This window comes from Caenorhabditis remanei, chromosome I, assembly GCF_010183535.1.
Source record: "Caenorhabditis remanei strain PX506 chromosome I, whole genome shotgun sequence".
NCBI lineage: Eukaryota > Metazoa > Nematoda > Chromadorea > Rhabditida > Rhabditidae > Caenorhabditis > Caenorhabditis remanei.
Genome location: NC_071328.1, coordinates 16766263 through 16781109, shown reverse-complemented (window position 1 = coordinate 16781109; position 14847 = coordinate 16766263). Strand labels below are relative to the sequence as shown.

Below are 14847 nucleotides of genomic sequence, written 5' to 3'. Positions count from 1 at the left end.
GGGGAACAACTGAGAATCGATTGAGCGTTTTTGTGGTAAGATGGAATTGGAAGGAAAAATAGATATAGAACGGAATTGGTGAACGAAAAAGGGTGATCTGAGATGTTGGAGATATGGGACGTGACCTATATCATTGGAAAGCTGAAATTACGCTGATTTTAAATATATATTCAATTTTTGTACTGGAGGCCTGATCAAAACCGTTCTGTCAGTTCAACAAGCGAAATAAAAAACTTAACAACGGAACCTTTTTCATACGATGGTTGAGAATTTGCTGAAACTTGACACATTTATAGTTTAGAATGTGCTCAATTAAATGGCATTATCAGAATTTGCAGAGTTATGCTCATTGACTAAAAATCTCGATCTGAATAATACAGTTTTTGTTCACAATTTTTTTCCTCCTTGACACTCACTTGGTAATGATCCCGAGATATATTACTAGAACGGAAAAAAGATAATCGTTTGGAGCACAATATCTCAACAGCCTCATGAGCAATTGAATTTTTTTGAGGATTTTAATTTACAAGGCTTAAAAATTATAGACACCGTGTACGATTCCTGAGTCATGTGCTCTTCCAAAATTCTACAGATATGGAATGACATAAGTCAGAAGTCGGAATTCCATGCAACTCTGGTACTGGCTCAGCCCCTCTTTTTCTAGCAAGCGTATGGCATGTGTGACATATCATTCATAAGCTGAGAACGTACTGTAAACGTATCTAGAGTACGCGACTGCGTTTGGTAGACGGAGAAAACGTTTCGTACAGTAATAGGTCATATTAAAAGCAGTAGACTTGGGTTTGCTAGGGAGTCCGTCCCTGTAAATAAGTGTTCGCCTGACTTCTCACTCTAAAAAGTTTCCTATTTTCTCTTTGAACATCATTACTTTTGCCGCACGTTGTCATGTTCGATCTCAACTCTTTTTATTTTTCTGCAATAAACCTTCCGCTTTCTGCCTATAAAACATCCCTCTTCAATTTCAAAACTCCCCCTCACCATGCAACTTCTCCTTCTCCTCTCCCTCATCCTATCAGCCTTCTCTATAACTTTTGATCGTAGCAGTGATAGCAGTGAAAGTTGCGAAGACACCTCTGAATACCATCCTCATCCCCATAGGCCACGCCCTCATAGACCACGCCCACCTCCACACAGACCCCGCCCACCACCAGCAGAGCTCACCAAATGTCCGGATACGTGGATGCTGTTCAGAAGGCCTCAAGGGAATTGGTGTGTTACTGTGAGCTGTCTAGGACAGACTACAAACTACAGTTCTTATTTATTTTAGTTGTTTCACAAATCTCAAACCTGGCAAGGAGCTGATAACATGTGTAAAACATATGGAGGACGATTGACTGGATTGCAGACAGGACAAGAGAGGATGAGGCTGGCGGGTATGCTTAGTGAGTAAATTGTAGTTTGTAGTATATATACTTTTAGAAGCCGCCCGTCGAATTGTACAACCACTGACACCTCGAAACGCGTCTGTGTGGATAGGCGCAAGGAGGAAACCGGAATGCCCGCGAGCTGGTGTATGCCAGGATCAGAATTCATTCTACTGGACCGATGGGCACACCACTGGGACTGCCGGTTTCCAATGGGCGGCTTTTCAACCTGATGGACTGGTCGAAGGAAAATTTGGGTAATACATATAATATGCATTCGGAGCAAACCCGTATGTTGATTTCCAGAGTCCAATCGTGTGCTCGCTTGGCTGTGTTCTCAGGTGGTTCCGCTGCTTCCCCTAGACACGGAGCGTATGATGACTATACTTGTGAATACTTGCCGTCACGTGTTACACTGGTGGCTTGTGGGAAGAAGGCGACGAGATACTGATAATAAATGTTTGGTTGTAAATGTGCTAAAACAATAAATCCGTTTCTTTATACACCTATTCACGAAGATAAAGTGCAAATTAAAAGGACACATTTTGCACTTTAATGTGTATAAAAACGCTTTAATTCGCATTTTAATTCTCATTTTACAATGAGAATTGAAGCGTTTTAACAGAGCAAACGTTGAAGCCCTGTGAACTAAATAAAATCCTCAAAAATGTTTATAAACTGGCAAAACATATTTTCATTAAAACGAAAACATTTAGTATTACGTCGCCTTCTTCCCACAAGCCGCAAGTGTGACAGGTTTTGGTTGGATTTGACAATACGCATCGTCCAGTTGTCCATGAATATTTTGATTCGTACCTCCGGTATTGTAACCACTCGTGAAAACAAGCATAGCAGCGCATGCTTGTACTCTGCAAAGAAAACACTGTCTGTCTGTGCCTCTGCGTCACGATGTCCCCCATTCCTACCCATATGCTCCATAGACCTGCCCATCAGGTTGTGTAGATACCCATCCGAAACCTTCAGTTCCCGTTGTTGCCCCATCTGTCCAATAGAATGTATCTGGTTTCGGACAGACTCCTAATCTCGGGCACTCCGGTTTCCTTTTGGCTCCTAACCACATGTAAGAGTGGTCGGTTAGTGGAGCGGTGATAAGACGGGCTTTTTCTGAAATACACTACAAACTACAAGCTACCCATCTATATAACATACCAGCCAGCTTCAACCTTTCCTCATTTGTTTGTAAACCAGTCAACACTGCACCGTAGACCTTACAAATGTCCTCAGCACTTTGCCAGGTTTGAACGTTTGTGAAAACCTGAATGTTTTTCCAGTTTTTGTAGTTTTTAGTTTATCACTTACATTAACACACCAATTCCCTTGAGGTCTTTTGAATAAAATCCAGTTATCCGGACATTTAGTTAACTCTCTAGGTGGGTGTGGTTTATGGGGGCGTGGTGGTCTATGGGGATGTGGATGGTGCTCGTGACTGTCACTACTGTCACTACTATCCCTACCGCCACTATAGTGTCTACTGTCATCGTCAAAGTGACCTCTACCACCGCCACCTCCACCAACAATAATGGATACAGTAATCCCAATAAGGGAGAGAAATAGAAGAAGGCTAGGATTCATTATTGAAGAGAAAGAAGTTCGAGTCGTGCTTTTATAGGGAAAGCGATTTTTGATGCGATTGCAGAAACGAGGGGTCTACGCTGTTTTTGCAATAAATTTGCCGCGGCGATTTGGTTTCAAGAGCCAAATTGTGATCTTTGATGGTATGAGCCTAACGGAGAAACTTTGAAACGATTAAAAATATTGGTCTGGATTTTCAGAAAATCGGTACTTCTGTTTCAGAAAAAATAACGGAAAACCAACGCTTCTAAGCTTTCATGATAGCTCCAACTTTCATATGTAAACCAATAACATATATAAGAACAATTAGACAATTATCGAGTCGCCTTCTTTCCACATGCGTACAACTTTGTCCCGGGAAATACATTCGCTTCTTGACAAAAAGTATCGTCAAGTTCTCCATGTGTCACTGTAACCCAGAACCAGTGAGTCGGTCCGCGTGGGAAAATCAATTGATGAATACAAGATTGCACACTGGAATCAGGTGGGGAGGGAGTATTGACATCAAATTGGAATAATTTTTCACGTTAGAAGTTACTTGTCGTTATCTATGGGAATGTTCCAGACATAACTCGGCCATTCAATTTGGTTCATATTGTATTAAAGGCGTATTGTGGACAGTTATGATGTTTTCATATCAAAATGTATGCATTTCGGCAAGTTCATTTTCATACTTCAAGAATTTTTTTAAATTCTGTGCAGAAGCCGCTGGAAGCGAGAGACGGAAAGTTTAGTCAATGAAATGGCCGAAGAAAATTGGGCACCGTGGACTAGAAATTCGTCATTGGCCGCGTTGTTTTTATTTATTTTTGACGGTATTTTCAATCATTTTTGTTATACCCTTCAATAAATTTGAGAGAATACGGCAAATATTGATAGAAAAACACAAAAGACTATCGAAAATCACGTTAGAAATAGCAGCATATTGAAAAAACCCTCTTCACCTAAGTGAATTTTTTTCCGAAATCGTTTTTCTAGGCCATGGCCCCTAATTTTCTTCGGACATTTTACTTACCAAACTTTCAGGCGCTCGCTTCTGTGCACCAAATTAAAAACTCTTAAAGGATGAAAATCAACTCGACGTAGCGCGTTCATTATGACATAAAAATGACATAAAGGACCACAATACGCCTTTAAAACGCAAATATTTCAATATAGTTAAGCGTTCTGCAAAAATGAATTCAGAATCAGCGTGTTCAGAAGTACTTAATAGGATATGAGCCAATTTGAATGGTCGAGTTACGTCTAGAACCATCCCTAGTTAGAGTGTAGAAAAGTTATCAAAAAGTTGTCGACTATAAAAGTAAAGATGAAGATTAGATCTACCGGTCATCTCACCCCCAAGTGTTATCAATCTTTCCATTCGGCTCCCCAGGAAAATACACAAATCCATCAGTTCCAGTTGTATGCCCATCAGTCCAGTTGAAAGTGTCCTTCGGCAAACAAATTCCCGCTCTCGGACACTCTGGTTTCCTCTTAGCACCTAACCAAATTGCTGCATCCGTTACACTGGTTGGCAGTAGAAGTGCTCTAGCGGCATCTGGGAGTGGCTTGTATTACTACAAACTACAATTTTCCCTACCTGCTAATTTCATTCTCTCTTCGTTTGTCTGCAATCCGGTGAGTGTTGCATTAAGTGTCCTACATCGTTGCTCAGCACTCAACTGGTCGATCAGAGCATTGTAGAGCTGGAAGGAAAAACGCAAGATTTGTAGTATATAGTCATTATGCCTCACCCCAACACACCAATTCCCTTGAGGCCTTTTGAATAGCATCCAGTTATCGGGACATTTGGTTAGCTCTCTAGGTGGGTTTGGTCTTGATGGGCGTGGTGGTCTATGGGGATGTGGATGGTGCTCGTGACTGTCACTACTGTCACTACTATCCCTACCGCCACTATAGTGTCTACTGTCATCGTCAAAGTGACCTCTACCACCGCCACCTCCACCAACAATAATGGATACAGTAATCCCAATAAGGGAGAGAAATAGAAGAAGGCTAGGATTCATTATTGAAGAAAAAGAAGTTCGAGTCGTGCTTTTATAGGAAAAACGGTGCTTGTAGAAACGAGGGGTCTACGCAGTTTTTGCAATAAATTCGCCGCGGCGATTTGGTTTTTAGAGCGACATTTTGATCTTTGATGGTTTGAGCCTAACGGATGACTACCTCTCATCTTAACACACCATTTCCCTTGTGGCCTTTTGAATGTCAACCAATCCGCCGGACACTTCTCCTCAACTTGATCCTGTGCTACTGGAGGTGGTTTTGTCTTCTGATGTCTTCTTTTTCCGGAGCCTCTTGTTGATTCAACCTCGTCAGAAGAGGAATCATGAGAAGACGAAGAAGAAGGAGACTCAATGGATAAGAAGTGATCGTGTCTTCCATCCTTTCTGGATCTTCCTCGATGTGCTTCTAATGAAGTAATGAAGAGAGCTAGAAGGATAGAAAATAGAGGAAGTAAGTTCATGGTTTGGCAGAACAATGAATGAAAAAGACTAGTTTTGTATCTTTCTGGTTCCCAAGCATTATAGTTTCTGGTGATAAACTTTGGGATACGGACCGCAGAAAGCGACATTTTGTTTACAATGGTTGTGTCACATTGACATTGACATTCGCCAAGCATTTTTATTATAACTACGTCCCAGAGCATCTGGCTTTTTCTAGCGGCAACACAGATTTTCACAGCCTTTGACCTATTTTTGATGTTTTTCATAACAATTTACAGAAAAACTTTTGAAAAATAGCGAAAAAAGGTCAAAAACTTCAAAAACCTGTGTCGACGCAAAAAAAACTCTGCGTCTCCTGCCGATACTCTCTCGTTTGCGGTGGGGCGCAGCTGTAAGAGTGGTGGACTGCTAATAAAGAAATGGTCCGACACAGAGTTGCGCGGATTTCCGACTTCCTGACTTCGTCTTCCGTGTAAACTTTTCAGAAAATTTGTGGAAGTTTGGTCTAGTCAGGTTTATTTCTGATGTGTATAAAAACAACGCCTTCAGAATTTTACTTTCGGCATCCGTTTAAAAAAAAAAACCACTTCCGCGCAACTCTGACCAGAAACCTAACGGAACACTCCTAAGCTTTCATGATTGTTCTAATTTTCATATCAAAACCAATAACAGGTAAGAACAACTAGACATTTATCGAGTTGCCTTCTTTCCACATGCGTACAACTTGGTCGTTGGAAGTTGAGTCGCCTCTTGACACCAAGTATCATCCAGTTCTCCATGTGTCACTCCAGTCCAGAACCAGTGAGTCGGTCCGCGTGGGAAAACGATTTGATGGATACAAGATTGGACACTGAAATTAAATGCAAAGGAGTTTTTTGACGTCAAATTGGAACCTCTTAAGCTTGTGCCGCGATCTGGGAAAAATGTGAAAAAAACACAAAAATGGGCCAAAAATCCATTCTAGCCAGGCCCGCGGCACAACAACGAACAGCTTTGGCCCGTAGAAAATCAAGGATATAGCACTTGCCAAGATATACATTTCGGCGTACATTTTAGCTAATATTATTACGTTTGAAGCGAGTTACGCCCCGGCTCGTGTCGGCTCGGTTTGTATGTATGCCTTATGGGATACTTATCTTAGAATTTGAAAACGTTATCCAAAAAGTTGTCACCTACAAAAAAAAATTGAAGATTATATATATATATATCTACGTTGACCCTTAGCAAATAAGATAATCTGTCATCTCACCCATAAGCCGAAATCTTTCCATTCGGCTCCCCAGGAGTATACACAAATCCATCAGTTCCAGTTGTATGCCCATCAGTCCAGTTGAAAGTGTCCTTCGGGAAACAAATGCCCGCTCTCGGACACTCTGGTTTCCTCTTAGCACCTAACCAAATCGCTGCATCCGTTACACTGGTTGGCAGTAGAAGTGCTCTAGCGGCATCTGGGAGTGGCTTATCTACAGCACCGCCCAAAACGTTATCAACGTTTGCTGTTATTCAGTGAAAAATGACCAAGGTTGATACTGTGTTTCACCGTCGCCTGATTGTCCGATAAACTCCACTTTGTATGGGCTGAACAGAGCAAAAATAGCACATCATTTTTGTAGTTGACTTTTTTTGTATGGGAATTGTCTTGGAAGTTACAGGTTGTCAAAATGAAAAACTCCAAAATTTCTCAAATATGCACTGAGATTAGTCGGTTTCAGGGAGAAACTACTTTACCTGTAACTTTCGTGGTAGTGTCCCTACAAAAAATGGTAAACTACAAAAAATTATGTGCTATTTTTGTTCTGTGCAACCCGTACAAAACAAAATTTGTCAGACAATCAGGTGATACCGAAATACACTCTCAAAGTTTGTCATTTTCCGCTGTAAACAGCAAACGTTGAAAATCTTTTGAGTGGTACTGTAACTACAAACTACAATTTTCCCTACCTGCTAATTTCATTCTCTCTTCGTTTGTCTGCAATCCGGTGAGTGTTGCATCAATAGCCTTACATCTTTGCTCAGCGCTCAACTGGTCGATCAGAGCATTGTAGAGCTAGAAGGAAACATGTAAAATTTGTAGTTTGTATTCATTAAAGGAGGACTGATGTCATTTTTTTAATTTCAGATTATGATATTTCAGAAAATTCTGAGCAACTTTCATCATTGGAGCATATGCTAAAAAAAGCGTTCGTGGAAGAGTTTTCCCACGCTAGTTCTTCTACCGTGTAGTCCTCTATGACAAAATTATTTTTCAATTCCTTGTTTCCTCGCTTTTTCCAACAAATTTTTGTAGTTTTAATTGTTTTTTACGCAATATAAACTGAAAAACACGAAAGTTTGTTGAAAATGCGAGGAAACGCGGAATTGAGAAATAATTTTGTCCGAGAGGACTACACGGTGGAAAAAACTCGCGTGGGAAAACTCTTCCACGAAAACTCATTTTGAGCCGGGAAAACGGGAATGATAGCAATTAGAAAGATTTTCAGAATATGCTGATTAAAGTTGCACAGAATTTTCAAAGTTTTTCTTCTTCCGAATCAGAATCTGCAATAAAAAATATGACTTCAGTCCTCCTTTAAGCCTCACCCCAACACACCAATTTCCTTGTGGCCTTTTGAATAGAATCCAGGAATCCGGACATTTGGTTAACTCTCTAGGTGGGTTTGGTCTATGGGGGTGTGGTCTATGTGGGTGTGGCCGATGCTCATGACTGTCACTACTATCTCTACTATCACTATGACTGTAGTGATCACTGTGATCGTTGTAACCACCACCACCTCCTCCACCAACAATAATGGATACGGTAACCCCAATAAGAAAGAGAAAAATAAGAAGGCTAGGATTCATTGTTGAAGAAAAAGAAGTTTGAGTCGTGCTTTTATAGGGAAAGCGATTTTTGATGCGATTGCAGAAACGAGGGGTTTACGCAACTTTTGCAATAAATTTGCCGCGGTGATTTGGTTTCAAGAGCGAAATTGTGATCTTCAATGGTTAGAGCCTAACGGATGACTAATCATACAGAGTTTGGCGGGCGCATGAGAAAGGTGCACTCTACAACTTTCATTCAAAAACCATCTCACAATAAGTGTTTAGTTTTTCCTCCCTACCTTAACACACCATTTCCCTTGTGGTCTTTCAAATGTTAACCAATCCATCTGGCACTTCTCCTCAGCGGGCTCCCGTGGAGGTCTTGGCTTCTGATGTCCTCGTTTTCCAGAACCTCTTGTGGATTCAATTTCGTCAGAAGAGGAATCATGAGAAGACGAAGATGATGAAGAGGAAGGAGGCTCAATGGATAAGAAGTGATCGTGTCTTCCATCCTTTCTAGATCGTCCTCGATGTGCTTCTGTTGAAGTAATCAAGAAAGCTAGAAGGATAGAGAATAGAGGAAGTAAGTTCATGGTTTGACAGAACTTTAGTTGGGAAGGACTAGTTTTGTATCTTTCTGGTTCCCAAGCATTATAGTTTCTGGTGATAAACTTTGGGATACGGAACGCAGAAAGCGACATTTTGTTTACACTGGTTGTGACACGACGACGATAACAAAATCTAGGCGACTTCATCAAAGATGAGGTACGCGGCTCGAATAACACTTGAAGCAGCAAACGTAGCTCTATTGAATATCTTTAAAAATAACCTTCTTACCTCAGACAACGTGGTAGTAACTTCTATCCGGGATTTTTCGGTGAAGATAATTCAGGCGTCTTCTTCATTCTTTATCAATTAAAAAATCTGATTAAAACTAATTTTTTTATCACGACGGCTTCTTCCCGCACGCATATATTCTTTCCACCGAATTTCAGACTATATCAATACATGAAATGGTTAGATAATTTCACGGTCATCCCAATAAAGGTCTTCATCGTTTACAAAAAATCGTAAAAGACAACGTTATATATGAACGGGTTGTTATAGATATTACTCTCAACACATCGGAACATTTTATTGCAAAAAAGCTAATATTTGATTTTCGCTCATTTTGGAAGTGCTAGAGATTGCGTTATGATAAGAGGGGTTTGAAAGGAAAATTACTTTGAGAACTAGAAAGTTATTTATCATGCAGGTACAAAATTTTTGAGTTTAAAAAATATTACAGTGTTTTTCTATTTGAACATTATCTTCGTATAGATCGTACAATTCAAAATTTTCCTAGGCAAACTAAGATGAACTTGACAGATAGGATTTTCAAAAGGGGACAATCTGGTTTCCCCGAAAATTAAGAAATTCCGTTGGAGTAGGAAAATCGAAAAGGGAACAATTTTTTCAAATTGTTTGGTGTGAGTCGACAAAATTTGAACGGATATAATACACGATCACGATTGTGAGTTAAAACTGGTTATTCCTTTGAGATCAAAAAACAAGTTGAAAAGCAACTTAAACTTAAAGATAGTCCTCATAGGATCTTGCTTTCTTACTCCAAGAGCAATTCAGACTGAAGCCAGGCTCTCTATGGTGCTTGTTGTAATCTACCTGTTAAAGTTAGGGATTTTAATTAATTTGGTAAACATTTTTAAATTTACAAAATCTCACCATTATTAAATTGCTGTAATATTCTTCATCCAACAAGTCCTCTTGACCCAAAAATGTTCTGTTAAACAATAATTCTGCAGTACAGTCTATGATTGCCCAATCAAATTTTGGGTAAGCCTGAAAATCGGACAACCCTACTAGAATTTAACCAACTTCATACCTTGTTCCATACCAAGAAAGGCAATTCTCCGATAGGTTGGAGGTCCTCTACCCCGTAGAGACAGGCATCATGACGTGATGTCATTGACCTGCACTTTAATTGGTTAGAGAACCCCCATTTAGCTTGACTGAGAATAAAAAATATTAAGATATTTTGGTTGAAAGATCATTATCTATATATCATATATGTTCTATGAAAACTAACAACGAACCGTGTCACTTGTTCAACTTTGATTCCTCGTTCCATGCATTCTGTCGTAAAATGGCCGGGCATTCCTAGTTGTCCATTTACTTGAAATGTAGCAATAAACTGTTCATCACCTCCGTAATTCTGAAAATCTCCAAGTTAAGAAATAATTAGGTGAGAGTCAAAACCGACCGACTTGTTTCGTTGGTTGATAAACACTGACAAGTCGACAGTCTCAATGAGCCAACGGACTGCTGCGCGGGTCAATGACGCCTCAATGCCACCGGAAGAGATAGTGAGGCTGCTGTGGAGGACCTCGCCTGGGACTGAAGACTCTGAAAACTTGAAATTTTGCAATGATTAACCGTATATGATACAATTCACCGTCTCGAAACAACTTCAATGTCAACGGATCCCATTTCAATTCCTTCACTCTGAATGAAAGGTTTTCGGGTCCCGCTTGCATGTCGTTGGCCCCGCCCAACAGTTCGAAAACTCGATCCAATTCATAGACACTCTTGGTGAGTAAGTCGTGATTTTGAAGAGTTATCAAGTATCCCCAACCGGGGAACTGCAGCAAAGCTTCCATGCATTTGGTGTGAGCGAGGTTTTGGTTGTGACCGGCACTATCCATGGCGAGGGGTTCTGGAAGAGATCAATTTATTTTAAATCCGAATATGTCTTACCATGAAGCATAATCATTTGATTGCCAAAACACTTCACCAATTGTTCAACTTTCCAAAAGAATCCAGAGTCTGCGTTCTCAGCCACCACGAAACAATAGCGATTTTGTGGGTGCCACGTCATCTGAATCTGTTTTTCAATATACTCGTAGTCAGCGAAAACATTCCGAGCAAACGCAATTCCTCCGATTCTCAATGGCTTCATGGAATATCTTGGGAGAATTCTTTTGGTTATTTCGGAGCACGACATTTTGAGAGACGGATTAGGGATTAGTGGAATTCTGTGGTCGCCGGTGATTGTGGAAAGGTAGGCCTAGAATATTTTTGAAATATGCCACTGTTACAAAAAAACTAACAAGATTTGTAGGGCTTTTCATGAAAAAAAGAAAATATTCGCTTACCGATTCTCCCTTCAAAGCTCTCCCACAATCGATATGTTGTGTTTCGAGACGTTTAACGTATCCCAGGCTTGTTGCCGGTTGTTTTTCATTTTCAAGGCGTAAAGAAGCTATCATTCTTTCATAAATTTTAAGCTTTTGGTGTGTAGCAATTTCTGGATCTGGAAATTGTTTCTAATACCTTCATCTTCTCAATTCGAGAGGTTTTTACTGAAATCTATGGTAGTTCTTAGCTCCGTCGGAATAAAGATCTGTCTCACTAGAATGATAGATATGATGAATGCGAATACTTTTCCAAAACGTTTCATAATTGTAGCCATATCAAAAAATGAGAAAATGAAGAATGGATGCTGACGAGCTATCTTGAAGAATTTATAGTAATTCATGGAATGAGAAAAAATTGATGGAAGAAAAGCTGTGCCGAGATTTGAAAGAATAGATTACCGGTGCCACTCCTGTTTCTTGCAAAGAACAGATACACCCTCGATCTTTTCAAAAATGGATTTTCACTTTAAAAGATTGAAGAAAAATCTATTCCTGTTTTATTTTCGCTTAAAGAAAATCTCGTAAATTACTCAAAAAACTAAACTGCATGGATTTAAGAGACAATCTCTGACTGGCTCGAGCACAGGCCTACAGGCCATGTTACACATAAACCAAAGTGATCCGTTTCGGCTGATTTTTTGATATGTTACTACCCTAGGAATTCTAAGAATTTTGTATCATACCAGATTAGGCTCCGCCCCCTTCGACCTACCGAAACGATCGATTGAAGTTGAAAAATGAAAATTTTTCTTTCAAAAGATAGCATCAAAATCTCTTTAGAAATGAATTGCCAGCCTTATTTTGTGCATTTTACAAGATAACAACTTTTTTCTACCTCTCCTGCATCATATAGAAAAAATCACTTTTTTGAAAAAATTGTCGATTTTTTCATGTTTTTTGGATTTTTCGGTTAGTCGAAGTACTGTGGTCCGAAGCAAAAGCTATTTGAAAATATAAACAGCTTCCCCAGATTTCAGTGGCTAGCCGAGTTATGATCAGAAAAGTGACTAAATTTGATGCATTTCAACGTACCCCCCTCCATGGTATAAAATGGCTGGGCGACGAAAATCAAAAATATTCCTGATTTAAGTTATACAGAGCTAGAGTAGTATTCACACAAACTTGCAGACAATTCGGCCCATGTTTCAGTGAGTTACAGACACCTCCTCCATTTTTTCGAGCCAAAAAGTTTGAGCTCTCGTAACTTTCCTTACTAAGGCTCAAAATCTTAGAAACTTTGGGAAAACAATGGAATACACTTTAAAAACAGAAATAAGTAAATGAATGTCAGTTTCTGTCGTTTTGTTAAACTTTCGTTTCATTTCATATCTGATAGCTTCATGAGTCTACGATAGTCAGATATTCTGGGGCATGAAATGCCAGCATTCTTCTTTATAATCAATTTTTAGCTATCTATTTCTGTTTTTAAAGTGTATTCCATTGTTTTCCCAAAGTTTCTAAGATTTTGAGCCATAGCCTTTAAAGTTACGAGAGCTCAAACTTTTTGGCTCGAAAAAATGGAGGAGGTGTCTGTAACTCACTGAAACATGGGCCGAATTGTCTGCAAGTTTGTGTGAATACTACTCTAGCTCTGTATAACTTAAATCAGGAATATTTTTGATTTTCGTCGCCCAGCCATTTTATACCATGGAGGGGGGTACGTTGAAATGCATCAAATTTAGTCACTTTTCTGATCATAACTCGGCTAGCCACTGAAATCTGGGGAAGCTGTTTATATTTTCAAATAGCCAACACAAATATGTATCTTAAAATCATAAATTTGCTTCGGACCACAGTACTTCGACTAACCGAAAAATCCAAAAAACATGAAAAAATCGACAATTTTTTCAAAAAAGTGATTTTTTCTATATGATGCAGGAGAGGTAGAAAAAAGTTGTTATCTTGTAAAATGCACAAAATAAGGCTGGCAATTCATTTCTAAAGAGATTTTGATGCTATCTTTTGAAAGAAAAATTTTCATTTTTCAACTTCAATCGATCGTTTCGGTAGGTCGAAGGGGGCGGAGCCTAATCTGGTATGATACAAAATTCTTAGAATTCCTAGGGTAGTAACATATCAAAAAATCAGCCGAAACGGATCACTTTGGTTTATGTGTAACATGGCCTGGTGGCTTGAGCGAGACATTGTCTCTTAAATAGTCCGACACGTGATCCCAGTTCTGTAGTTTTACCTGAAAAGGAAAAAATATCACAGTTTTTATAGTCTGCGTATATCTTCATTATTGTAGTTCACATTTTCTGATAAGCTGTCTGATTGATTTAGTAATAGTACCATTCCCGACCAAACTATGTATGTTCTAAAACATGATTTTTAAAAGAAACTTGCATCTTCTCTCTTTTGCAATAAATATGACCTATAAAACCTTCCACACGTTTTCAACACTATAAAACCCCCACTCTGCTTCCGGTTTTCTTCCACAAAACAATGATTCTTCCTATTCTGCTCTTCCTCTCTCTTATCAGCGCTACCATAGCAGATGAGGACTATTACGGTGGTGGGGGTCCTCCAGGGCGTCCACGTCCTCCTCCGCGACCAGCACGTGGCAGCCGGTGTCCCAATGGTTGGATGCTTTTTAAGAGGCCTCAGGGCAATTGGTGTGTTGGGGTAAGTTAAGAAGTGTAATAGACTACAAACTACAAGAATTTCAGCTCTACATCGGTCTAGTCACCCAACCTGTCGCAGAGACCAGGTGCCGAGGTGTTGGAGCAACGTTGACCGGATTGCAGAATGATCAGGAAAGAAAAAGATTAGCTTGTAAGTTGTAGTTTGTAGTCTCTCTTTCAAAAACATTTTCCAGCTGCTGGCCAACAAATGGCGCTGAAACACAACTTTGGGGACGCAGCGATTTGGTTGGGTGCCAGAAGAAAGGGATCGTGTCCACGTGCAGGAATCTGTCAGCCAAGGGAGACATTCTTCTGGACTGATAACCATACAACAGGCAATGCTGGTTTCGGATGGTCACCTGGACAACCGGATGGGGTGTCGAGTTATACTTTGGGGTAGGTGATGGGCAAGGCATAGCAGATATTCAATTTGTAATTTCTAGAGTCCAAGCATGCGCCCATCAGTTTGTGTTCGCAAGTGGAACTACTCACCCAAGATGGCCTGGAATTCCACATGGAGCTCTTGATGATCAGTACTGTCAGGAGGGAAGGATTAACCCGAATAGAAAATTGTTTGCTTGTGGAAAGAAGGCCGTGTAATTTATTAATTGGATTTTTTGTGGTTGACTGGGTAATAAAGTATCTGAAGTGTTGGTGATTGAGAAAATGCTTCACTCCATTTCTGTTGAACAGGAAATTCCGAGTGACGAAGATCGAATTCGTATGGCGATGGGTAAGCCTATGCCAGTCCAGCCTCTCTAGAACATGAAAAAATAAAACATTTTGGGATCTTTTCAAACAC

The 14847-nt window shown here is 39.9% G+C and overlaps 7 protein-coding genes across 7 annotated transcripts; 2 read left to right on the top strand and 5 right to left on the bottom strand.

Moving 5' to 3' along the window:
• Window positions 1-1000: 1000 nt before the first annotated feature.
• On the top strand, window positions 1001-1836 carry GCK72_003526 (uncharacterized protein; the record flags this gene model as incomplete). Its single annotated transcript, XM_003107341.2, has 4 exons — window positions 1001-1240; window positions 1289-1394; window positions 1441-1642; window positions 1692-1836. The coding sequence occupies 4 exons, from the start codon at window positions 1001-1003 to the stop codon at window positions 1834-1836; spliced, it is 693 nt and encodes a 230-aa protein (XP_003107389.2).
• Window positions 1837-2103: 267 nt separating this feature from the next.
• Window positions 2104-2978, bottom strand: GCK72_003525 (uncharacterized protein; the record flags this gene model as incomplete). The annotated part of the gene is made up of 4 exons (XM_003107355.2): window positions 2104-2254; window positions 2312-2510; window positions 2556-2661; window positions 2706-2978. The coding sequence occupies 4 exons, from the start codon at window positions 2976-2978 to the stop codon at window positions 2104-2106; spliced, it is 729 nt and encodes a 242-aa protein (XP_003107403.2).
• Window positions 2979-3292: 314 nt separating this feature from the next.
• GCK72_003524 (uncharacterized protein) lies at window positions 3293-5445 on the bottom strand (the record flags this gene model as incomplete). Its single annotated transcript, XM_053724107.1, has 5 exons — window positions 3293-3452; window positions 4317-4518; window positions 4561-4666; window positions 4715-4976; window positions 5162-5445. The coding sequence occupies 5 exons, from the start codon at window positions 5443-5445 to the stop codon at window positions 3293-3295; spliced, it is 1014 nt and encodes a 337-aa protein (XP_053592752.1).
• A 670-nt stretch (window positions 5446-6115) lies between these two features.
• Window positions 6116-8982, bottom strand: GCK72_003523 (uncharacterized protein; the record flags this gene model as incomplete). Its single annotated transcript, XM_053724106.1, has 4 exons — window positions 6116-6275; window positions 6675-6921; window positions 7367-7472; window positions 8527-8982. 4 exons carry the CDS (start codon window positions 8980-8982, stop codon window positions 6116-6118), a joined length of 969 nt encoding a protein of 322 aa, XP_053592751.1.
• Window positions 8983-9799: 817 nt separating this feature from the next.
• Window positions 9800-10929, bottom strand: GCK72_003522 (uncharacterized protein; the record flags this gene model as incomplete). The annotated part of the gene is made up of 6 exons (XM_053724105.1): window positions 9800-9889; window positions 9950-10066; window positions 10110-10197; window positions 10321-10439; window positions 10488-10630; window positions 10680-10929. 6 exons carry the CDS (start codon window positions 10927-10929, stop codon window positions 9800-9802), a joined length of 807 nt encoding a protein of 268 aa, XP_053592750.1.
• A 26-nt stretch (window positions 10930-10955) lies between these two features.
• Window positions 10956-11493, bottom strand: GCK72_003521 (uncharacterized protein; the record flags this gene model as incomplete). The annotated part of the gene is made up of 2 exons (XM_053724104.1): window positions 10956-11291; window positions 11380-11493. 2 exons carry the CDS (start codon window positions 11491-11493, stop codon window positions 10956-10958), a joined length of 450 nt encoding a protein of 149 aa, XP_053592749.1.
• A 2373-nt stretch (window positions 11494-13866) lies between these two features.
• Window positions 13867-14645, top strand: GCK72_003520 (uncharacterized protein; the record flags this gene model as incomplete). Its single annotated transcript, XM_003107428.2, has 4 exons — window positions 13867-14046; window positions 14091-14196; window positions 14240-14441; window positions 14489-14645. The coding sequence occupies 4 exons, from the start codon at window positions 13867-13869 to the stop codon at window positions 14643-14645; spliced, it is 645 nt and encodes a 214-aa protein (XP_003107476.2).
• Window positions 14646-14847: the final 202 nt, after the last annotated feature.